Source organism: Chinchilla lanigera, unplaced genomic scaffold, assembly GCF_000276665.1.
Source record: "Chinchilla lanigera isolate Chin_1 unplaced genomic scaffold, ChiLan1.0 scaffold00007, whole genome shotgun sequence".
Taxonomy (NCBI): domain Eukaryota; kingdom Metazoa; phylum Chordata; class Mammalia; order Rodentia; family Chinchillidae; genus Chinchilla; species Chinchilla lanigera.
Genome location: NW_004955408.1, coordinates 35,012,002 through 35,029,644, shown reverse-complemented (window position 1 = coordinate 35,029,644; position 17,643 = coordinate 35,012,002). Strand labels below are relative to the sequence as shown.

Here is a 17,643-nt window from a genome sequence, read left to right as displayed (position 1 = left end):
CATATTTTCACATTTAGTCTAGAGCATTGTCTGGCTCCTCAAATATTTCCTCATTCATAAAGCAACTCATTATTCTATATTTTTCATTATTTGGTGATAGCACGTAAACCTTAGGAAACTTAAAAATCTAAATGTTAAATAAAACCTGGGTACCATAAAGGAAAAAATTGATACATTTGACTAAATAACTGCTCAAAAATTTTATGTGGCTAAAGATAATAAAGTTAGATTAGTAGGAAAGATTCAATATGGCTGAATAGAAGAGTAGCCATATTTGAGCTACTTAGAGAAAATCAACTAAAAACACAGGTCTTTGGAAAAAGGACATACATCCTGATACCAAAGTCAATCTGAAATAAGAGACTTCTAGATCAAACAAAATATAGACATGGGACTTTATAAAATGGAGAAGCAACCCACAGCTGTCCCTTGTGACTGCTGCCTGCATACAGAGCAGAACTTGCCATTCTAGGAAGTTCCAAAAAACAGTAGACTGCCATAGGGTGGCAAACTCAGGCCACACTTGATGGATTTGGGATATAAGACCCCTTGCCTCTTTTGCCTTCCTCCAAACAGAAGACGCTGCAGCTTGGCAGCAAATTTTGCTGACACATACCAGGAAGCTGCTCCCTGCCTGATGGTCCTGCAGTTTTTTCTTTTTTTCTGTCATGCCCCATAGTGGCTGACTGGAACCTCTAGTGACAACAAGATTAAGGACCACCACAATGGTGATGAAGCTAATGAGTGGAACAGCATGACCTCTCCTGCTCTGCGACCAGCGTCATAAGAGAGAGACGTGGATGTGGGGTTATCTACCAGATTTGGGCCACAGTGGGGCAACGAATGGGAAGTAAGCACTCCTACTAGAGAGGAGAGAGAAGGTGGACCGAGCCCTGCTCCTAGTGATGTGAGAGGAAAGAATGTGCCTGCAGAAGTGGGACAGAGAAGGCTGTACAAGGGCCGGGTGGGGCTACCTGTGCACAGGACTGAAAGCAGCCTCAGGCTGTCTGTGTGAGAGCACCACGAGACGAACAGTGTAAGGAGACGTGGCAAGTTGTGGAGGTACCACCATACTGTAGCCTCAGTCCCACATCTGGAGGCCAAGATCAGCCGCCCACCCAGCACTAATCCTGCTGCACTCAGCAAGGTTATCTTAGCCCAGTTTGGGCTTTAACTTGTTTTTTTTTTAATTGGAATTTTACTGGGTTTTTTTTCCTTTGTTTCATTTTTCTTTTTCAGTCTGGTTTTTTTTTTTTTCTTTCTTGGTTCTTTTTTTTTTTTTAGGTTAATGTAGGGAAGCTTGTTGGTCTCTGGTTGTACTCCAGAGAGAAACGGTGGTGGGTATAAGAAAAATAAAAACAAGAGCTGGAGTCAGGTGGAGGTCCTCTCTCCTGAGCGGACAAGGGGAACTGCCCGAGAAGAGAATAGCGTTTATTTGTACCCTCGAGAGGTTGGTTAATTTCTGCCTGGCTGCCCAGCAATCAGTGAACAAGTTACAGTGGGTAATTTACGCGCTTCGAGGAGCTCCCCGTGTTCTCGTGTTCTCAGGCTGCCTTCATCCTGCACAGTGTAATTATTTTCCAGCTTCAGTGGCTCCCAACAGGTTTTTACTTTGTTTTTGTTTTTTGCTTTTTTTCTCATTTTCCTCAACTATCTTTCTTGATTTTTAAAACTTTTATGTGAGTGAACATTTTTCTCTAGTCTTTCCAGTTCACTTCCATATCCTTTTGCTTTCTCCTTTATTCTTTCTTTCTTGTCCTCAGTTTCCCAAAGCTTGGGTGATCATTCTTCGTCTTTCAGCCTTGCTATATTTCTCTTCACTTATCTCTGTTTTGCCCCTTCTTAAGTTTCACACACACACTCAGGCTAAAAATCACTTTACTAAGGGGAAATTCACTGCATACAAGTTCCTGGTTTATATTGGATTTTGTTATAGACCTATAGGTCTTGGTCCTATAGTTAAAGGTATAAAATTAATAATTACCACAATTTGTCAGTTTCTAGGCTGTATGTGATGCTATTGTTACTGCTGATTGTACTAGTTTACCATGTGCCAGGATGTTGTAGCGTGTTATAATCACTTGTTCTCCCTTGTATTACAACACTGTGATTATGTGGGATCAAAACTGTCACCATAGTCCAGTACCAAATGACTGGGTGCTGAGCCAAATAGACAGGAGTTTCTCATCCCTAATATATAGGAGATAGCAGGAAAAGATGCTTTTAAGTTTTCTAGATATTTACATTGTTTGAATGTGTACAATGTTTCTGTATTTTTTTAAATTAGAAAAAGCCTTAGCTTGACCTCCCTTTAAAATACAACAAATATAAGCAATAAAAACTAAATTGAAGGTGTTATGATTATATATAAATATTATTTTGCTAATGGCAGACGTAATTATATTAATATTTTCTCACTTTTAAACTACTGCCAAATAAATCATCAGATTTGTTCTTCACCTTACCATAAAAAAGAAACAGAGAAGCAAACTGATTAAGAGACTTCTGGGGTCTCACACAGATGTTAAAGAAAGAGTTGGAATGAAATGCCAAGATCTGCCTCCAAGTCCCATTGCTACTTTACTGTGTAAGTGTCCCTAGTGTAGGCTATCATGTACAGCACTTAGGGACATGGTGAATATTTAATCAGAGTTAACCCTGGCCTCCAATTAACCCTAGGATTGTAGTAAGTGTACTGTTAGATCGTTGGAGCACTGGGCCCTTTTCATCCTCCTCTTGAGGATGTACTTAGGAGACACAGATCGGGCTGGGAATTGTGTATTACCTTCTCTAATTACTAGTGAAGAATATTATAGCCCATCATTTCACACATAAAACCATTAAGGTCAAGAGGTGTTAATATTTGCCCACAGTAATACAGCGGTTAATTTTAGAGATAAGACTAGAATGAAGTTTGGTTTTCTAGTTCTTTGATATTTTTATTAGGTAATACTGATTTGATACAACAATGCTGCTTATCATGTATATTTTCTCTGAGATACAGATTTTGTCACGATAACACTGAAGTTCTTATGATGTTAAAGGAAAATAAATCTGATATTTTTCCTATGTAAATTTCATAAAATGTTAGGATTAGGCAATTGAAAATATAAATAAGATTGAATATTAAAAATTAAATATTTAATGATTTTAATTTTTATGTATTTTTTAGATTGCTACATTTTTAAACAGTAGACTTAAAATGTAAGTATGGTTTCATGTTATGGCTCATGCACATTTTTTAAAAATTACAGTTTTTTTAGTTTTTGAAACATAGATCACAAAATTTTTGCAAAAATATTGCCAAAGTGTTTATGTCTCCACCCATCCTTAATCACTTCCGTGGGACCTTGCAGATGCAATTATAAATTCCCAATTTGTTATTTTGTGGGTGGAAATACACTTAAAAATCTCTAATCTCTATGACTGAAAATACTCCATTTGCCTTTTTTTGATTGGCCTTCCTGATTTTAAAAGTAATCTTTGAAATTGAAAAAGACAGAGGAATACATTTGTTACTCGTTTATGCCCGTAGATGCCACTGAGGAAGCACCCTTAGAGTCTTCTTTCCCATTACTGTTGTGTCTGTGTCAGTGTCCTACAGAGCCCAGACAGTTGCAGAAGCTCTTCTTTGGGGTGGTGAGCTTTGAAACAACTGGTGAGAGTCCAGGGAAGCAGTCAAGCAATAGGGAACCCTGGGACCACTGTGGAGCAGGTGGACATAGCTATGAGTGCTGGCCAGAAAGGTTGTGGAACCAAAGAAGACTTTTTCAGGAGAAGATTCTTTGATGGGGCATTAAAGAAGACACTGAGGAATATAACCTATGAGATTATTTTGAACAGTCTAGGAAAATGGACATGATTGACATCATGACTGACAGGCAGTGGAAAAAAGAGGGGCTTTACTTTTATGGCCTTTGACTCCATGGGTAAGATTGTTGTCCAGAAATACCATACTGTAAGTGGGTACAACTGTGAAGAAAGGAAAGCTCTGTCAAAGGAAGAAGTGCCTAGTGCTTCTCTAGCCAAAAGAGAGTGATTCTGGTAACTTTGGCAGCTGTGGAAGTGGTTTTGGTGACAGTGACAGTTTTGGTGGTAGAAGAGGTTGTGGTCGCTCTGGCGGCTTCCGTGGTGGTGGTGGACATGGTGGCAGTGGGAAAGGCTACAGTGAGTGTGGTGATGGTAGAAGCAGTTTTGGAGATTGCAGTCTTCAGAGTTTGCACCAGTGAAGGGAGGAAGCTGTATGGTGGTGGAGGCCAGCACTGTGCCAAGCCGTGAAACCAAGGTGGCTGTGGTGGTCCCGGCGGCGGCGGCAGCAGCAGGTAGGGCTGTAGCAGGCTTAGTTACTACCAGGAAATGGAGCTCAGCGGGAGAGGAGAGCCGGAGAAGTGGCAGGGAAGCGACGGGCAATGGCACACTTGTGAACTTGGCCAAGCACAGTGATGGCAGGATATGGCTGCTACAAGGAAGACGTGTTTTAGGCTGTGCTTGTGTGTGAGCAAGACAGCCGAAGGACTGCGTCTGTGACTAACCGTAAAACTCGTTATTTAGTTTCTGTTCTGTGGAAAGTGGAAAGCATGCCAACAAAAGCTTTTAATATGGACTTGCTTTTTCCACTGATATGTTGATTGCTGAATGTAACAGACATGCTGAATAAATGTCTTTTTAAAAAAGAAAATAGATGTATGAAAAACATAGCTATAGAATTTTTAACTACCTTTTCTGAGTCTTTCTTAACAACGTTACACAAGGATTGAATAAACCTTGTGTTTCCTGAGACCTGTGAAGAAAATTTATAGAATAAAAATGTCCATTTTAAAATAAAATCACCCCATACCTCACTTGAATTCTGCTTGCTTAGTGCAGAAACCTAACTTTTAAAATGGAAGTTTTAAAGTTAAGCACATGATCAGATCAGGGTTTGAGTTATATGTAAGCAGTACGACTACCATTAATATTGTGCTGATATCTTAGCCCAAGATTTGTCTTTTATTAGAAGAACCTGAATATAATTTTGGATTTGTTTTTAGTTTGTTGTTCCTAATATGCTTATCCCTTTGAATAGAGGAAATAAACTGTTATAAAAAGTAACTCCTTTGATTTAAATCTTTTCAGACTTACTCTGTAAGTTTATAACCATTTTTTAAAGAACGTCTAATTGTCCTCTCACAGTCCTTAAAATATAGTTATTATCAGCTCAGTGTAAGATATAACCCAGTCATCAAGCAAGAGTCAGCGTCATAATTGTCTTAATATGCAGACAAGATAGCTAATCGTATTCTCAAATAATACACCTGTACATGCTTATACGTAAACTGATACACATGTAATGCATCTTTACCGAAATTCTCATTTTTGCTGCTTCTCCGGTCTGCACAATTTCATTTTTCTTAAATAACTTGAGTTTTTATGATATATTGCTATCTAAACTCCTTCATGGGACGAAGTAGTTTGCCTTTATGGCTGTAGAAAAGTAGAGGATGCATTCGTCAACCCAGCGGTTGTTGATTGTTTTTCTTTTTAAACTATGATTGTCCAGGTTCTGTGCGGTTTCTGTGCAGGCCTGTGAAGGGACACAGAGATACGTATGCCTTTTTAAAATTCTAGACAAACCACACACAAGGACCTTCTAGTGTTTTGCTTCTGGCAAGTTGAAACACTAGGTGGTGCTATTTAATAACCTCCAAAGGAGTTTAACCTACCTGGAGGAGCATGCATCATGTATCCAGTTTAAATTAGAATGAATTGCATTTGTACTTAAATACCATGAAAAAAGTAAACTTACTAAAATTATAAAGGAAAGTGCAATAGCAAGCAAATCCTGACAGGAACCAGAAAGGAGTGCCTAACAAATTTATGAGTGGTAAAAATGTTACTTCTTCATGAGCATCATTGTTTTAAAAATTAGAATTTAAGTGTGTGACTGATAATTCAGTTTGAGTAAACATTTTTTCTTGACTACCCCGGCCTTTAATATTAGTCAACTTTCCATTAAAAAAATGTTAACATCTCTTTTTGTTGCTTTTGTTGTTTATAATGAAATAAACTATTTCCTTTACCCAGCTTCACAGTCCACTGGCAATTCAGAAGAGAGGAAGAAATATTACATTGTCTTTTTCTATATACTGTCACTGGTGTTTAAGATTATAAATGCTTTCTCCATGGTGACAGTATGCATTCTGCTTTTTTAAAAGGAAGGCATTTTTTACTTTAAAGAAACTTTCGTTAGTAAATTAGAACAAAAACTGTTAATCCTAGTTTCCCTTTTGATTAAAATATAATTGATTTTAAGTAGTTACTGTTATTAAGCCCTAAGGCTAAAGTACAATCTGACAATCCAAACCTAGCCTTTAACCCTTACAGGAGTCCTGGAAGATATTACTTGTGATACATTACTGTTCTTAGTTCAACAGTGTAAGAAAACTGGTTCAGGGAGGTTGTTACTCACTCATAGGATAGTGTTAGGAAGAACAAGATCCTGAGTTGATTCCTAAGCACCCGTACCCCCAGTCTCTTACCCTTATGTTTGGTGGTGGTGGTGGCAGTGGTGGTGGTGGTTGTTTGTGGTACTGGGAATTGAACTCAGAGCCATTACACTGAGCTACATCCAGAGCCCTATTGTATCTTGAGACAAGGTCTCAGTAAATTGCTAAGTGTCCCAGGCTGGGCTCAAATTCGCAGTCCTCCTGCCTTGACCTCTTAGAGTGCTGGTATTAGAGACATGCACTATTTATATGGTATTTTGGTATCAATATTTTTGCTGCTTTTCACAAATTATGAAATTAACCAACCTAATATTCAGAAATGAGCAAACAAAAAAAGAAATGAACAAATGCCATTATTTATTTACCTCTAAAGAAATTTTTCTCAAAACAGATTTTCTTTTGTGCCTTTACATCTGACATAATTGTCAAAAGATAGAATTAGAGCTTTGTTCCCATCAAATATCATATCTACTTAAATATCATGAAAGTAGAAATGAGGTCAGTTTTTTGTTTTATTTTTACCAGTAGTGGGGATTGAACCCAGGGCCTTGTACATGCCATACAAGTGCTCTACCAGTGAGCTACATTCCTAGCCCCTTCTTTTTTATTTTATTTTAAGACAGGAATTCACTAAGTTTCTCAGGCTGGCCTTGAACTTGATACTCTCCTGCTTAGACTTCCTAGTAGCTGGATTAGAGGTATGTGCTTACCAGTTTAAAATTTTTTAACAAACTTAAGAACACCATGATCACCAACATCATTGTTGCTAGTAGTATTTAAGTAAAATTTTTGTCAATAGGGAGAAGATGAATGGTGGGGAGTTTTGAATTCAGGGTTCCTGATTGAGAGAATGTATAAGCTGTTGTTTTAAATATTCCAAGAGAGAAAAAGCTGAATGAAGTACAATACTCAATTTGAAGAAACAGGAGAGTGAAAAAGAGTTATAAAGTAGTCGTGTGCCAGTTTTAAGAGAAATAAAAGTAGTTCCTCACATCAAAGCCTATTTTTAAACCAACTTGGTTTTTTTATTAGCAGTGTTTTGTATTCTACTGATATGTTTTTACCCTCTTATCTATCATGCTGTTTTTCTTATAGGTACAAAACCATAATTACATGGGTGTTATTTTTTTAAGTTTGCAACATATTAATATTATGAAAAATGAAAATTTCCAGATAGAAAAAAAAGTGTGAATAAATATACTTTGGAGGCGTGGAGAATAAGGGCTAACTTACAGTACTCTGTGTAGTTCAAAGCCAGGAATTTAGAACAAAAGTCTATCTAATAACTGAAATACAAAGACCATATTTTCTCTGCAGCTATAGGGCACTTTGTAGCTTTAGCTTATTTATATATAAAGAAGCAGTGGGTTAAAGTTAAAGGTACTGAATGGAAAATTGAGATTCTGGCCCTTGTTCTGTTATTAAGTGTTATATTGGAAATGTTTGTTTGTTTGAGACTGGGTCTTACTATGCCTTGAACTCATGGCACACCTCCTGCCTCAGCCTGAGTGCTAGGATTATAGGGATGCACTACCACACCCAATTTAAACATGTCTCTTACTTGTTTTCTGCTTTATAGAATGAGAGTTTGAACATGTTGATCACATGAAAAATGATCATGTAGAAAAAGTGTGAAAGTATTTTGCATGCATTGAGATGGGCTATAGATAAAAAGTACGCTGTAGGTAATCACTGTTTTGTCTATAACTGGTATGGAAATTAAATGAGATTCCCATAAAGCACCTAGAATGGACCTGACATGTGGTAAGTTTCAGCTTGGCTAGCATGAAAATGGAGATGACAGTAAAACTTTGGTAGTAAACACTGTTTCTGAATAACTGTATGATTAAACTGCTTTACAGTCTGCACAAAAAAAATAAGGTGATTTTTAAATAAGCACGTTTTATTTTCTAGGATCAAATCTAAATCGCTGTGGTTTCCGAGGCTCTTCATATCTGGGTATTCCATTCAATCCATCAAAGGTTAGTTCCCTTTGGGTCGGTAGGAAAAGGGATATAAGAAGATTGTAGTTTGGAGAAAAAAAACTAAGAAATTACTCAGAAAAAAATACACTTCTAGTTTTCCAGATGGCTAAATACTATATAAACTGAAAACCACTCAAGAGAAACCCATTCCTCCCTCTCTGGAAGCATTTACAGTATATACACATGTAGAAACTTATGTTACTTGTTATGAAAGCTTATATCTCTTTTACTATTACACACTTGCATGTGTGTGCACAAAAATTATTAGTGATTTCCTGGAGAAAATGGAAATAAAGCACTCAAGTACTGTGATGCTTGCTTTCTAAGAAACCAGTAATGTACTCGTATTATACAGGACTTTACATTCAGTTCTCTTGACATAGGAATAAAAGAAAACACTCTTCTGGAGGTGGCGATTGCAGATCCAGACGGTGATTAATTTTATGACGTTCATGGCAACAGGGAGAATTTCTTCCACATTGCAGCCAGGGCTTTGGAATCAGCCTATGCTAGTATGGAAAGCAGTGAGGCCTAACAAAGTGAAGAGTTTTTTTATTCTTCAAAGAAACAGACCCAGAACTTTAGGTATTCTATTTGTGTACAAAATCACCAGCATTTTTCTACTATAGGAAGTGGAGAAAAACTTCATCTTTTTTATTTGAAGAGTCTCCACAAAATGGAAGCTTACTCCTTGATGGGGTCATTCTCTAATATACTGAATATATACTGAATATATATGTATATATATAGTATATACATATATATTCAGTCTTAGTCCACTGAATATATCAAGATTCATATCCATTTAAAGGTGAAGTGCTGCTAGTTTTTCTATACCTTAATTTTTTCGACTAAATAGTATTTTGGGAAAGGCATGCTATGATAGAGGAGCTGCTTCAATTTTCTCTCTCTGCTGAAACTGTAGACCAGCTTACCTATTCCAAGTCATATGAATTTACCAAGATGTCTGACAGGGAATGTAGAAACAAAGGACTCACTAAATGTTTCTTTCTGTCATACGTACATTTTCTAACTTAAGCCAGTACTGAAGAAAGGTTGTCTTTTCGGTTTGCCATAGAGAACAGGATATCTTGGTGTCGTGATACTGTGAATGACCATTGTGTGATTTTAGACCATGTATAGATGGATACCAATACTTGAAGTAATATTACCTTTGAAGAATAATCTCTACCACCAAGACATTTTATTTATTTGATTAGAGTTTTTGATCTTTCTCTTTCTTGCATGGTACAGAGGATTCTGGGGATTAAACTCAGGGCTTTCACACTGAGCTGCATCTCCAGCTCTTGTTTGTTTGTTTGTTCATTCACTCATTTGTTTGTTCAGAGACAGGGTCTCACTACTTCCCTAAATTGCCCAGTCTGTGTTTGACCTTGTAATCCTCCTGCCTCCACCTCCCATAGTACACAACTGGCTGTTTGTTTGTTTTGAAGTGGGTGCCTCTCTGTTTTGCCCAAGCTGACCCCAAACTCCTGGGCTCAAGTGATCCTCCTGCCACCTGACTAGAGATGCACCCCACTACAGCCAACCCTAAAGATATTTTAAAGACACTGATTAAAGTTGAAGAAACAGGTTTTGCTCTTGGTTCGCAGCTTCATATGAAACCCATTGTCAGCCCTTGATTCACCTGGACCTTGCCATCGTGTGGGGAACCTGGCTGTCTCCACTGTGTTGCCCCTCTGAACTCTCAGTGGGAGGAGCAGCTGGAAACTCCAGGTGGAATCACACGGGGCAGCAGGGAGTCATCCCTTCATGTGGTAGCTTAGAGTCCGGGAGACAGATCGTACAGTACGTAAATCAAATGGCCTCATTGATTTTTCTTCAGAAACCACCACACAGCCTGTCAACCATTGACTTGGCTGATAAACGCCCAGCACTGTTACAGGCGGTAGAGCACTTTTGGAGAAACGCTGGTGGGTCCTTCCAACCCACTGTCTTTCCTGAATTTGTTCATAAATACCGTATTCTTTTGGATTCTTCATGGTCTTTTAATGTGTGCTCTAGGATTTTCCTTCCCTGCTTCTCTTTTATCTTTTACCGGTGATGCCTTCTCCACGTGTGCCTGTTTCAGGCTCCTCTTCACTGCAAAGAAGAATCACTCTATTCCCCACACATTATTATCTGTCCTTCCTGACCATTTATAGTAGTCTCCTTTGTGCTCTAATAACCTGATCAAACCTCTCTTGTGCCCTTAGGGTTAAGCTCTACATTTGATTCATGTTTGGGTTCCCTACAGGTTTTTTTTAATGTATGAATAGCAGTTGTTTCATTTAAAAATGAAACCAAAAAATGAAATATGGTAAGGAGTTCTTAGAAGTCTGTTACAAACGTGGAATAGAGAAGCAGGAGAATTAAAACTTGAGTACCAAGGACGGACATAGGATGAAAGATGCTTGATGAAAACTTACTTGTTAAATTTGTGAGGCCATTTGAAGAAGTGTAGCATTAATAAATAACTAACATCTTTTCAGTCAGTTACCCAATCTAATCCTCACAGTAATCTTATGAGGTGGTTTCTACTATCTTCCTTTTCCACAGTGAGAAAAATGAGGCAAGCCAGTAAGTAGTGGAGCCAGAATTTAATGCCTCTCCATGACTGAAGAAATTAACATTTACTTATAGGAGGGAGAGGAACTAAAACCTTGATACGAATTTTATTTTAACTGTCTAGTATTTTGAGCAGTTATTTTAGTATTTGAACCAGTTATTAGTAAATCAAAACTAAAGAAGAGTAGCCTGTGAGAAAATGAGTTAAATATATGTATATATATAAAATACACCATCAAAAATAAAACTTTTTTAAGCTGAAGAATCAATTGTATGACATGACATTCTACATTTTTCGAATGAAATCTTTTTTAAAATAACCAATAGAATTAGCTGAGTATTTGAAGTTAATTATAAAGCTAATGGTTTTGTATATTGTGGAGTATAATGTTATTTAGCATAATAAACCATTTTTAGATTGAAATTTTCTGTGTGGCAATGCCAACTTCCATGGTCTTTATAGGATTTCCTATAAAGAGTCTCATGTTTTATAAAGTTTCAGAAATCTTTGGTAAGTGTTTTCAGTTATCTTTTATTCAAAGACTTCTAGTACAAGTCAGCTTAATCCCACTTGTATTGTGGTAGTAGGAATTTCTTAGTCTGACTTCCCAGCTCTGCAATTGCCAATCTTGTAAGTAGTCCCCCTGTAAGAACATAGGCTTCATGAAGTGCTCTTTGAAAGCAGTAACCCGTTTGAGCTCTAAATAGCGAAAGTTACATCATTTTATTTCCAGATAATGTTTCAGTTTTAGTATTTTAATCTCTCTGCACTTCATGGGTTTTTTTGGTTTGGTTTTTTTTGTTTGTTTTTGTTTTTTTTTTTTGCTGTTCTACATGCTAGTATCTATTAGAAACTCAGTTCAATTTTATGTGATAGCAGAACGATGAAGTTTTCCAGTGTATTTTTTAATATGGTGATTACTAAGATGGTGTTTAAATTTGTACTGTATAAAAGAATTGTTTCTTGTATAAGTCATTTTTGTTCAAAAAATTACATGCTTTTTCTAACTTTATAAGACATAGTGATAGATTTGGTTAATTATGAAGTTCATAGAATTTTATTTATTCAAATATATCTTTTCTGATAGACTTTGAGGACTCTAAGCTGAATTTTAAAATTATTTAATCTGGTAGTGGTACATGGCTGTCATCCCAGCTACTGAGGGTACTAGGGCAGGAAGATTACAAGTTTCAGGCCAGCCTGGACAACAGCAAGATCCAGTCTAAAAAAAAAATTATATAACTTGGAATTTATGCAATCATAGTTATATATTATTGAGACATACATAGAAATGGAGATTTTTCTCCATTGGACATCTATACAATTCAGTGTAAGCAACATTTGTTTCCTGTTTATTAAAACTTCATAGCAAACTAGTTAGTGAAATTAATTTTGTATTTTGATTCATTAACATAATATTCATTTTTTAATTTAGAGTCCCGGAACCGCTCATCCATATGACAGTGGCCACATAGCAATGACCTACACTGGGCTTTCATGTTTAGTTATTCTTGGAGATGACTTAAGCCGAGTAAATAAAGAAGCTTGTTTAGTGGGCTTGCGAGCCCTTCAGCTGGAAGATGGCAGGTACGAGTCATTCATTGTTACTTTTTAAAAAATAAGAATATTTAGGAGATAAAAAACAGACATAGTAGTACACTAGATCTTTTATTAAAAATTGTACACTATTAGAACCACTGAAAGAATCAAAAAGTGTGCAAGATTTTTTGTGTGAAGGAAAATAAAGTAGTTTTACAGTAGAAGAACTTTTTTCATTGTTAATTTACCTTTTAGATGATAAAAAAAAGGCTATTTTGAAATTAGGGTACAGTTAGTCTGAACTTTTGCTCCTTAAAATCTAATAGGGGAAGAGACAGTGAACTTTGAATGTCATATTTCTATGTTTAGATTGAGTAACATTTTCAAGAGATAGACAAGAGTTAATATGCTAATATCTGATGGTTTTTGTGGCATGTGTAAGGAATCTTCTAATAATTTTAAGTTAAAAAATAGTTTTTCCTCCTATAATCCCCAGGACTCGGGAGGCTGAGGCAGGAGGATTGCTGTGAGTTTGAGGCCAGCCTGGACTACAAGGTGAATTCAAGGCCAGCCTGAATTGCATAGTGAAATTCTGTCTCAAAGAGACCCACACACACAAAAAAATTTTGTTTTCTTGAGAGGGTGAGGCATGAGGATCACTGTGAGTTTGAGGCCAGCCTGGACTACATAGTGAGATTATATCTCAAAAAGTATTAATAATAATAATAATTTTTAAATTGGGCGTGGAGGTGTGTGCCTGTAGTCTCATAACTCTGGGACGCTTAAAGCAGGAAGATCATAAATTTGAGCTGAGCCGGAGGGATTTAGGGTGACCTTGTCTTAAAATAAAAAATAGAGAACTAAGGATATAGTTCAATGCAAAGGCCCCGTTAAATCCTCACAACTGCAAATAATAATGACATCGTCATTATTGTTTTTGAATTTATAAAGTGATAACGTTGTAGTGATGCTAAGGAAAAGACCAAAAAGCAGACTGCTGTGTTGTTATATGTTTGTGCTCCAAGTCTCTATTTTTAATGTTTTCAAAACACTGCTCTTGATGAGGGAGAAATAAATGTAGACATAGAGGACAAGCTGACATTTGGGAATACTATAAAACTGTTTACCCTAAACAGAACATGTGACTCACATGTCAGTATTGTCCAGGATTGCCACCTTATCTTTCTTTACAGACAATAAATGAATATGGACCACAGATTAATTTTCTTGGTGGGGGTCTAAAGCAGGGTCTTACTTTGTAGTTCAGGCTGGTCTTGAACTAAGTAGCCCAGGCTGGTTTCAAACTCGCAGCGATCCTCCTGCCTCAGCCTCCTGAGTGCTAGGATTACAGGTATGCACCACCATGCCCAGCAGAACACAGATTCATACCTCTTGAATATTAAACATGTAACGAGACACAATATGGTTGATCAATTAATTGTTAACTGCAAATGCCTTTGAAAGAAATTCCACACTGAAAAACCTGGGCAGGAATTTCTTATGACTCCGTGGGTCCCAGGTTTTACCTGCTACTTTTTCTGCCATTAATTCTCAAGCCAGCATTACAGTCTCCCTTTTTGGGAATAAATAAACCTACCCTGAGGGCAGCATCTGGGAAGGAGTAGCATGGTCAATATACTACTACCCAGAAATCAGAACTTTGAAGCAGTGATGATGGAGAAATTGCTTTATATTATTCAAGTTAATACTGTTATTATGTAATAACATTAGAATATGGTTTTTAAATGAGTGATGTTTTTGTGCGTAAAAACGTGAAATTGCTATTTCTAACCTCCTTGCAGCCCAGTGTTAATAGAAAATCTTATTATCATTACTATTTTTAGTTTTTGTGCAGTGCCTGAAGGCAGTGAAAATGACATGCGATTTGTATACTGTGCTTCCTGTATTTGCTATATGCTCAACAACTGGTCAGGCATGGATATGGAGAAAGCCATCAACTATATTAGAAGAAGTATGGTGAGTTATGCTGATAAAATTGGCTGCGTTATTATTGCTGGTGCTGCAGTGTGATGTATGCCTCATCTCTGCCCCCGAGAATTTAGAAATAAAGGCACTAGGATTGCTTTCTGAGTACAGTATGGCATGTATCAGAACACCATATAGAAATAATCTTAAAGAGGAGAATGGCTAAAATGTAATACTTCCATGTGATTTTTTTTTTTTAAATTGCAGTTTATTTTAAGGGTGATATTAGTAGAAATGTTACCCTTTCACAGTTTTACCTTCTTCATTGGCAGTAGTAAGGGAAAGCTGAGTCTTAGCTGGAATTACCATGTTGTCTTTCACCTCATATATAAAACTGGAGAGAATACCAGTTTTGCTTCCCAGGTTTATTACTTTCCAAATATGAAGCTTTTAGTTTTGTAAATTGGAATATGTAAAACTGTAATTCAACCAGAATATTAGCATCTCTCAAAATGAAAGTATACTCTTAGAGGAGTGGAGTTGATTTTAACTGAGTATATAACTAGATCGGATTTTGTGGAATATACAGTAGTGCATATTTTTATGCACTACTGCTTGTGGATGCAGAAAGAGACTCAAAGAAATATTAAGAAGAAATAAGGTTTTTGCCAGGTAGGAGCGTGGGTGATGCCCCTTTTTGCCGTGAATGGTACAGAAGTAGTACAGATACATTGCGTTATATCCGAAGATGCAGTATGTTGATCTGCTTATTTTTGCTCAGTTGGTTAAAGTGGAATATGCCAGTTTTCTCTGTAAAGTTAGGGGGTTTGTCCTGTAATTATTTTTTCCTGTGATTACTTAGTATTTAGTTACTGCTATCTGGAAACTATGCAAATATCCTCTCATCCTGCACTACTCACTGGTGGCGTTGGTAGGCATCAATGACTCTCCAGCTGTAGCATCCAGCCTACAACTATCAGTTGAAATTCTGCTATTAGAAAAAGCATCCTCCTTCATGTCTTTATTTACTTATTTGTTTCTATCAGTATGGACTCTAGATTCTTATTTAGTGGATTGTAGTCTTTTACTATCATTATGTTATTTTGATGTTTATATTGTCTCAAATTTGCCTAATGAGAACCTTTCCAAGCATGTTCAGTTCCCTTTTGATATGTTCACTTCTTTCTTTAAGGACCTCCTTGCTTTCTGGCACAAACATTTCAGGTTCATCTTTTACTTTTCCAGTCTTAGTCCTGAAATCAGACATTCTTCAGGAAGCTTGGTTTTTCTTATTTAGAAACCAGAGTCTTCGTACTGTGTCTACTTACTGCTATTGAGATACTGTTGCTTCCAGGCCCTCTCTCTGTGATGGCGTTGGGAAATGTCCTGTATATGTATTTGTGTATACAAATAGATACCTCCCTTATGCACAATCTCTGTTTCTGTATCTTTTTATCAGTCTATTTATTAAAAACCCTGAATACATATAGATGCCTCAGATTTCAGTCTAACACCACAGGTACATTTATTTTTTTCTTTTTAATATGGTTGAATATTATTTATTTGAAGTATAGTTTAGGGGTTTCCGTTTGGATTCTATTTTAACTATTCCTTTCATTTAGACTCTCAAGTATTAATATATAGAGTACTGTATGTAATTCCAATTACAAATTGTGCTATAGTTAATAATCTTCTACATATGCATTGGTGTATTTTTAAAGATAGGTCTTTAGGCCCGGTAGTGGAATTGCTTGGTCAAAGGCTAAATGCCTGTGTACTTTTATTAGTTACATTCTATTTTCTCTTCAGAAAGATGAATCAGTTTGTATTCCCACCAGTGTAGGAGAGTACCTGTTTCCATGTAGACTTTTCAATGGAATTCAATAAAATTTTGCACATCTTTTTTAAAAAAATTTTTTTGAGACAGTGTCTTGCTGTGTTGCCATGCTGTCTCAGACTTGGAGGCTGTCTGCCTCAGCCTCCTGTGTGGCTAGAACTACAGGCATGAGCCACCATTTCCATTTATACTTTTTTGTTTTACCCTGGGTGATTAAAAAATTATATCTCAGTGTATGTTTAGTTCACATTTCTTTTATTATGAGTGACAGTGGCCATTTTCTTAATTCAAGATCTGTATAAAACCATGCTGCCGGCCAAAGTTAGTTTTGGTGTCTGTTCTCATTGATCATTTTGCTTTTTACTTGAGGTTGTTCAGTTTTTTGTGTACTTTCTTCTTTGCCTGTCCTTTATTTTATCCATTTTCCCTCTGAACTTTTTCACTTCTCATTTTTATTCCCTTGGCTGTTTTCTACCTTTTCTCAGTTTCTCTTACTGAGTTTTCATTTTTAAAATTTATTTTTAGGCATCTTTTAATTTAGTCTTTATTTCTTATTTGTATGGTTTTTTTTTTTTCCCTTGAAATTATTTACTTGATTATTTTTTCCTGTTGTTTTTGTTTCTGATTTTTACTTCGCTTTACATGTTCCCAGTTGCTCATTTGCGGGCATGTAATTGAGTTTAGATTGTCTATTTTGAGTTTCTTCTGCTTTGTGGCTGTTTTTGCTGATAGGGACTGATAGATTTTCCCATACTGAAGCATTTTCATTCCACTTTCTGTTTCTTCATCTAAGAGTTTTATCTCTTTTTTACTAATGTCACGATTTTTTCTTTAAATGCAACAAAATGATTTAATGGTTGGTTATTGTAGTGGCAGGAGAATGGTTGTGTGTGCTGTGATTTTTCTGGCAGAAAGGAGGTTCTGTCTTGCTTCTCAGGTTTCTGAGTTTTGTTCTTTTGCGTTTTCCTTTCTTGGCTCACCCTCAAAGGGCCCATCTCCTTTCCTTTTGGTGAGAAACCGTGCTCTTTGCACACTACTGTGTTGATTTGTGGCTCTTTTAAACCCCTCTTTGGAATCCACGCGGTGTTTACCACGCCTCTGTAGGCTACCTTTGCATGGCAGTGCCAGACCATAATGATAACCTTACAGATCAAAGTGATTGAAAGTGCTTTTAGCTGTCAGTAGGGAAAATGTTGATTATTCTATATAACCTTTAAAATTTTTGCCAAAGCATAAAAATTCTTTTGCTATCAGTTGCGAATGTACAAAGATGTTTTAATAGTAAAACTAATATTTAATGCA

The 17,643-nt window shown here is 36.6% G+C and overlaps 1 protein-coding gene across 1 annotated transcript in view; it reads left to right on the top strand.

The window, feature by feature from the left end:
* Pggt1b (protein geranylgeranyltransferase type I, beta subunit) overlaps positions 1-17,643 on the top strand; it is a 54,493-nt gene that overhangs the window by 19,393 nt on the left and 17,457 nt on the right. Inside the window, exons 3-5 of the mRNA XM_005376520.2 lie at positions 8,400-8,467; positions 12,475-12,626; positions 14,423-14,555. Coding sequence (XP_005376577.1) covers positions 8,400-8,467; positions 12,475-12,626; positions 14,423-14,555 — 353 coding nt within the window. The remainder of the gene's footprint in view (positions 1-8,399; positions 8,468-12,474; positions 12,627-14,422; positions 14,556-17,643) is intronic.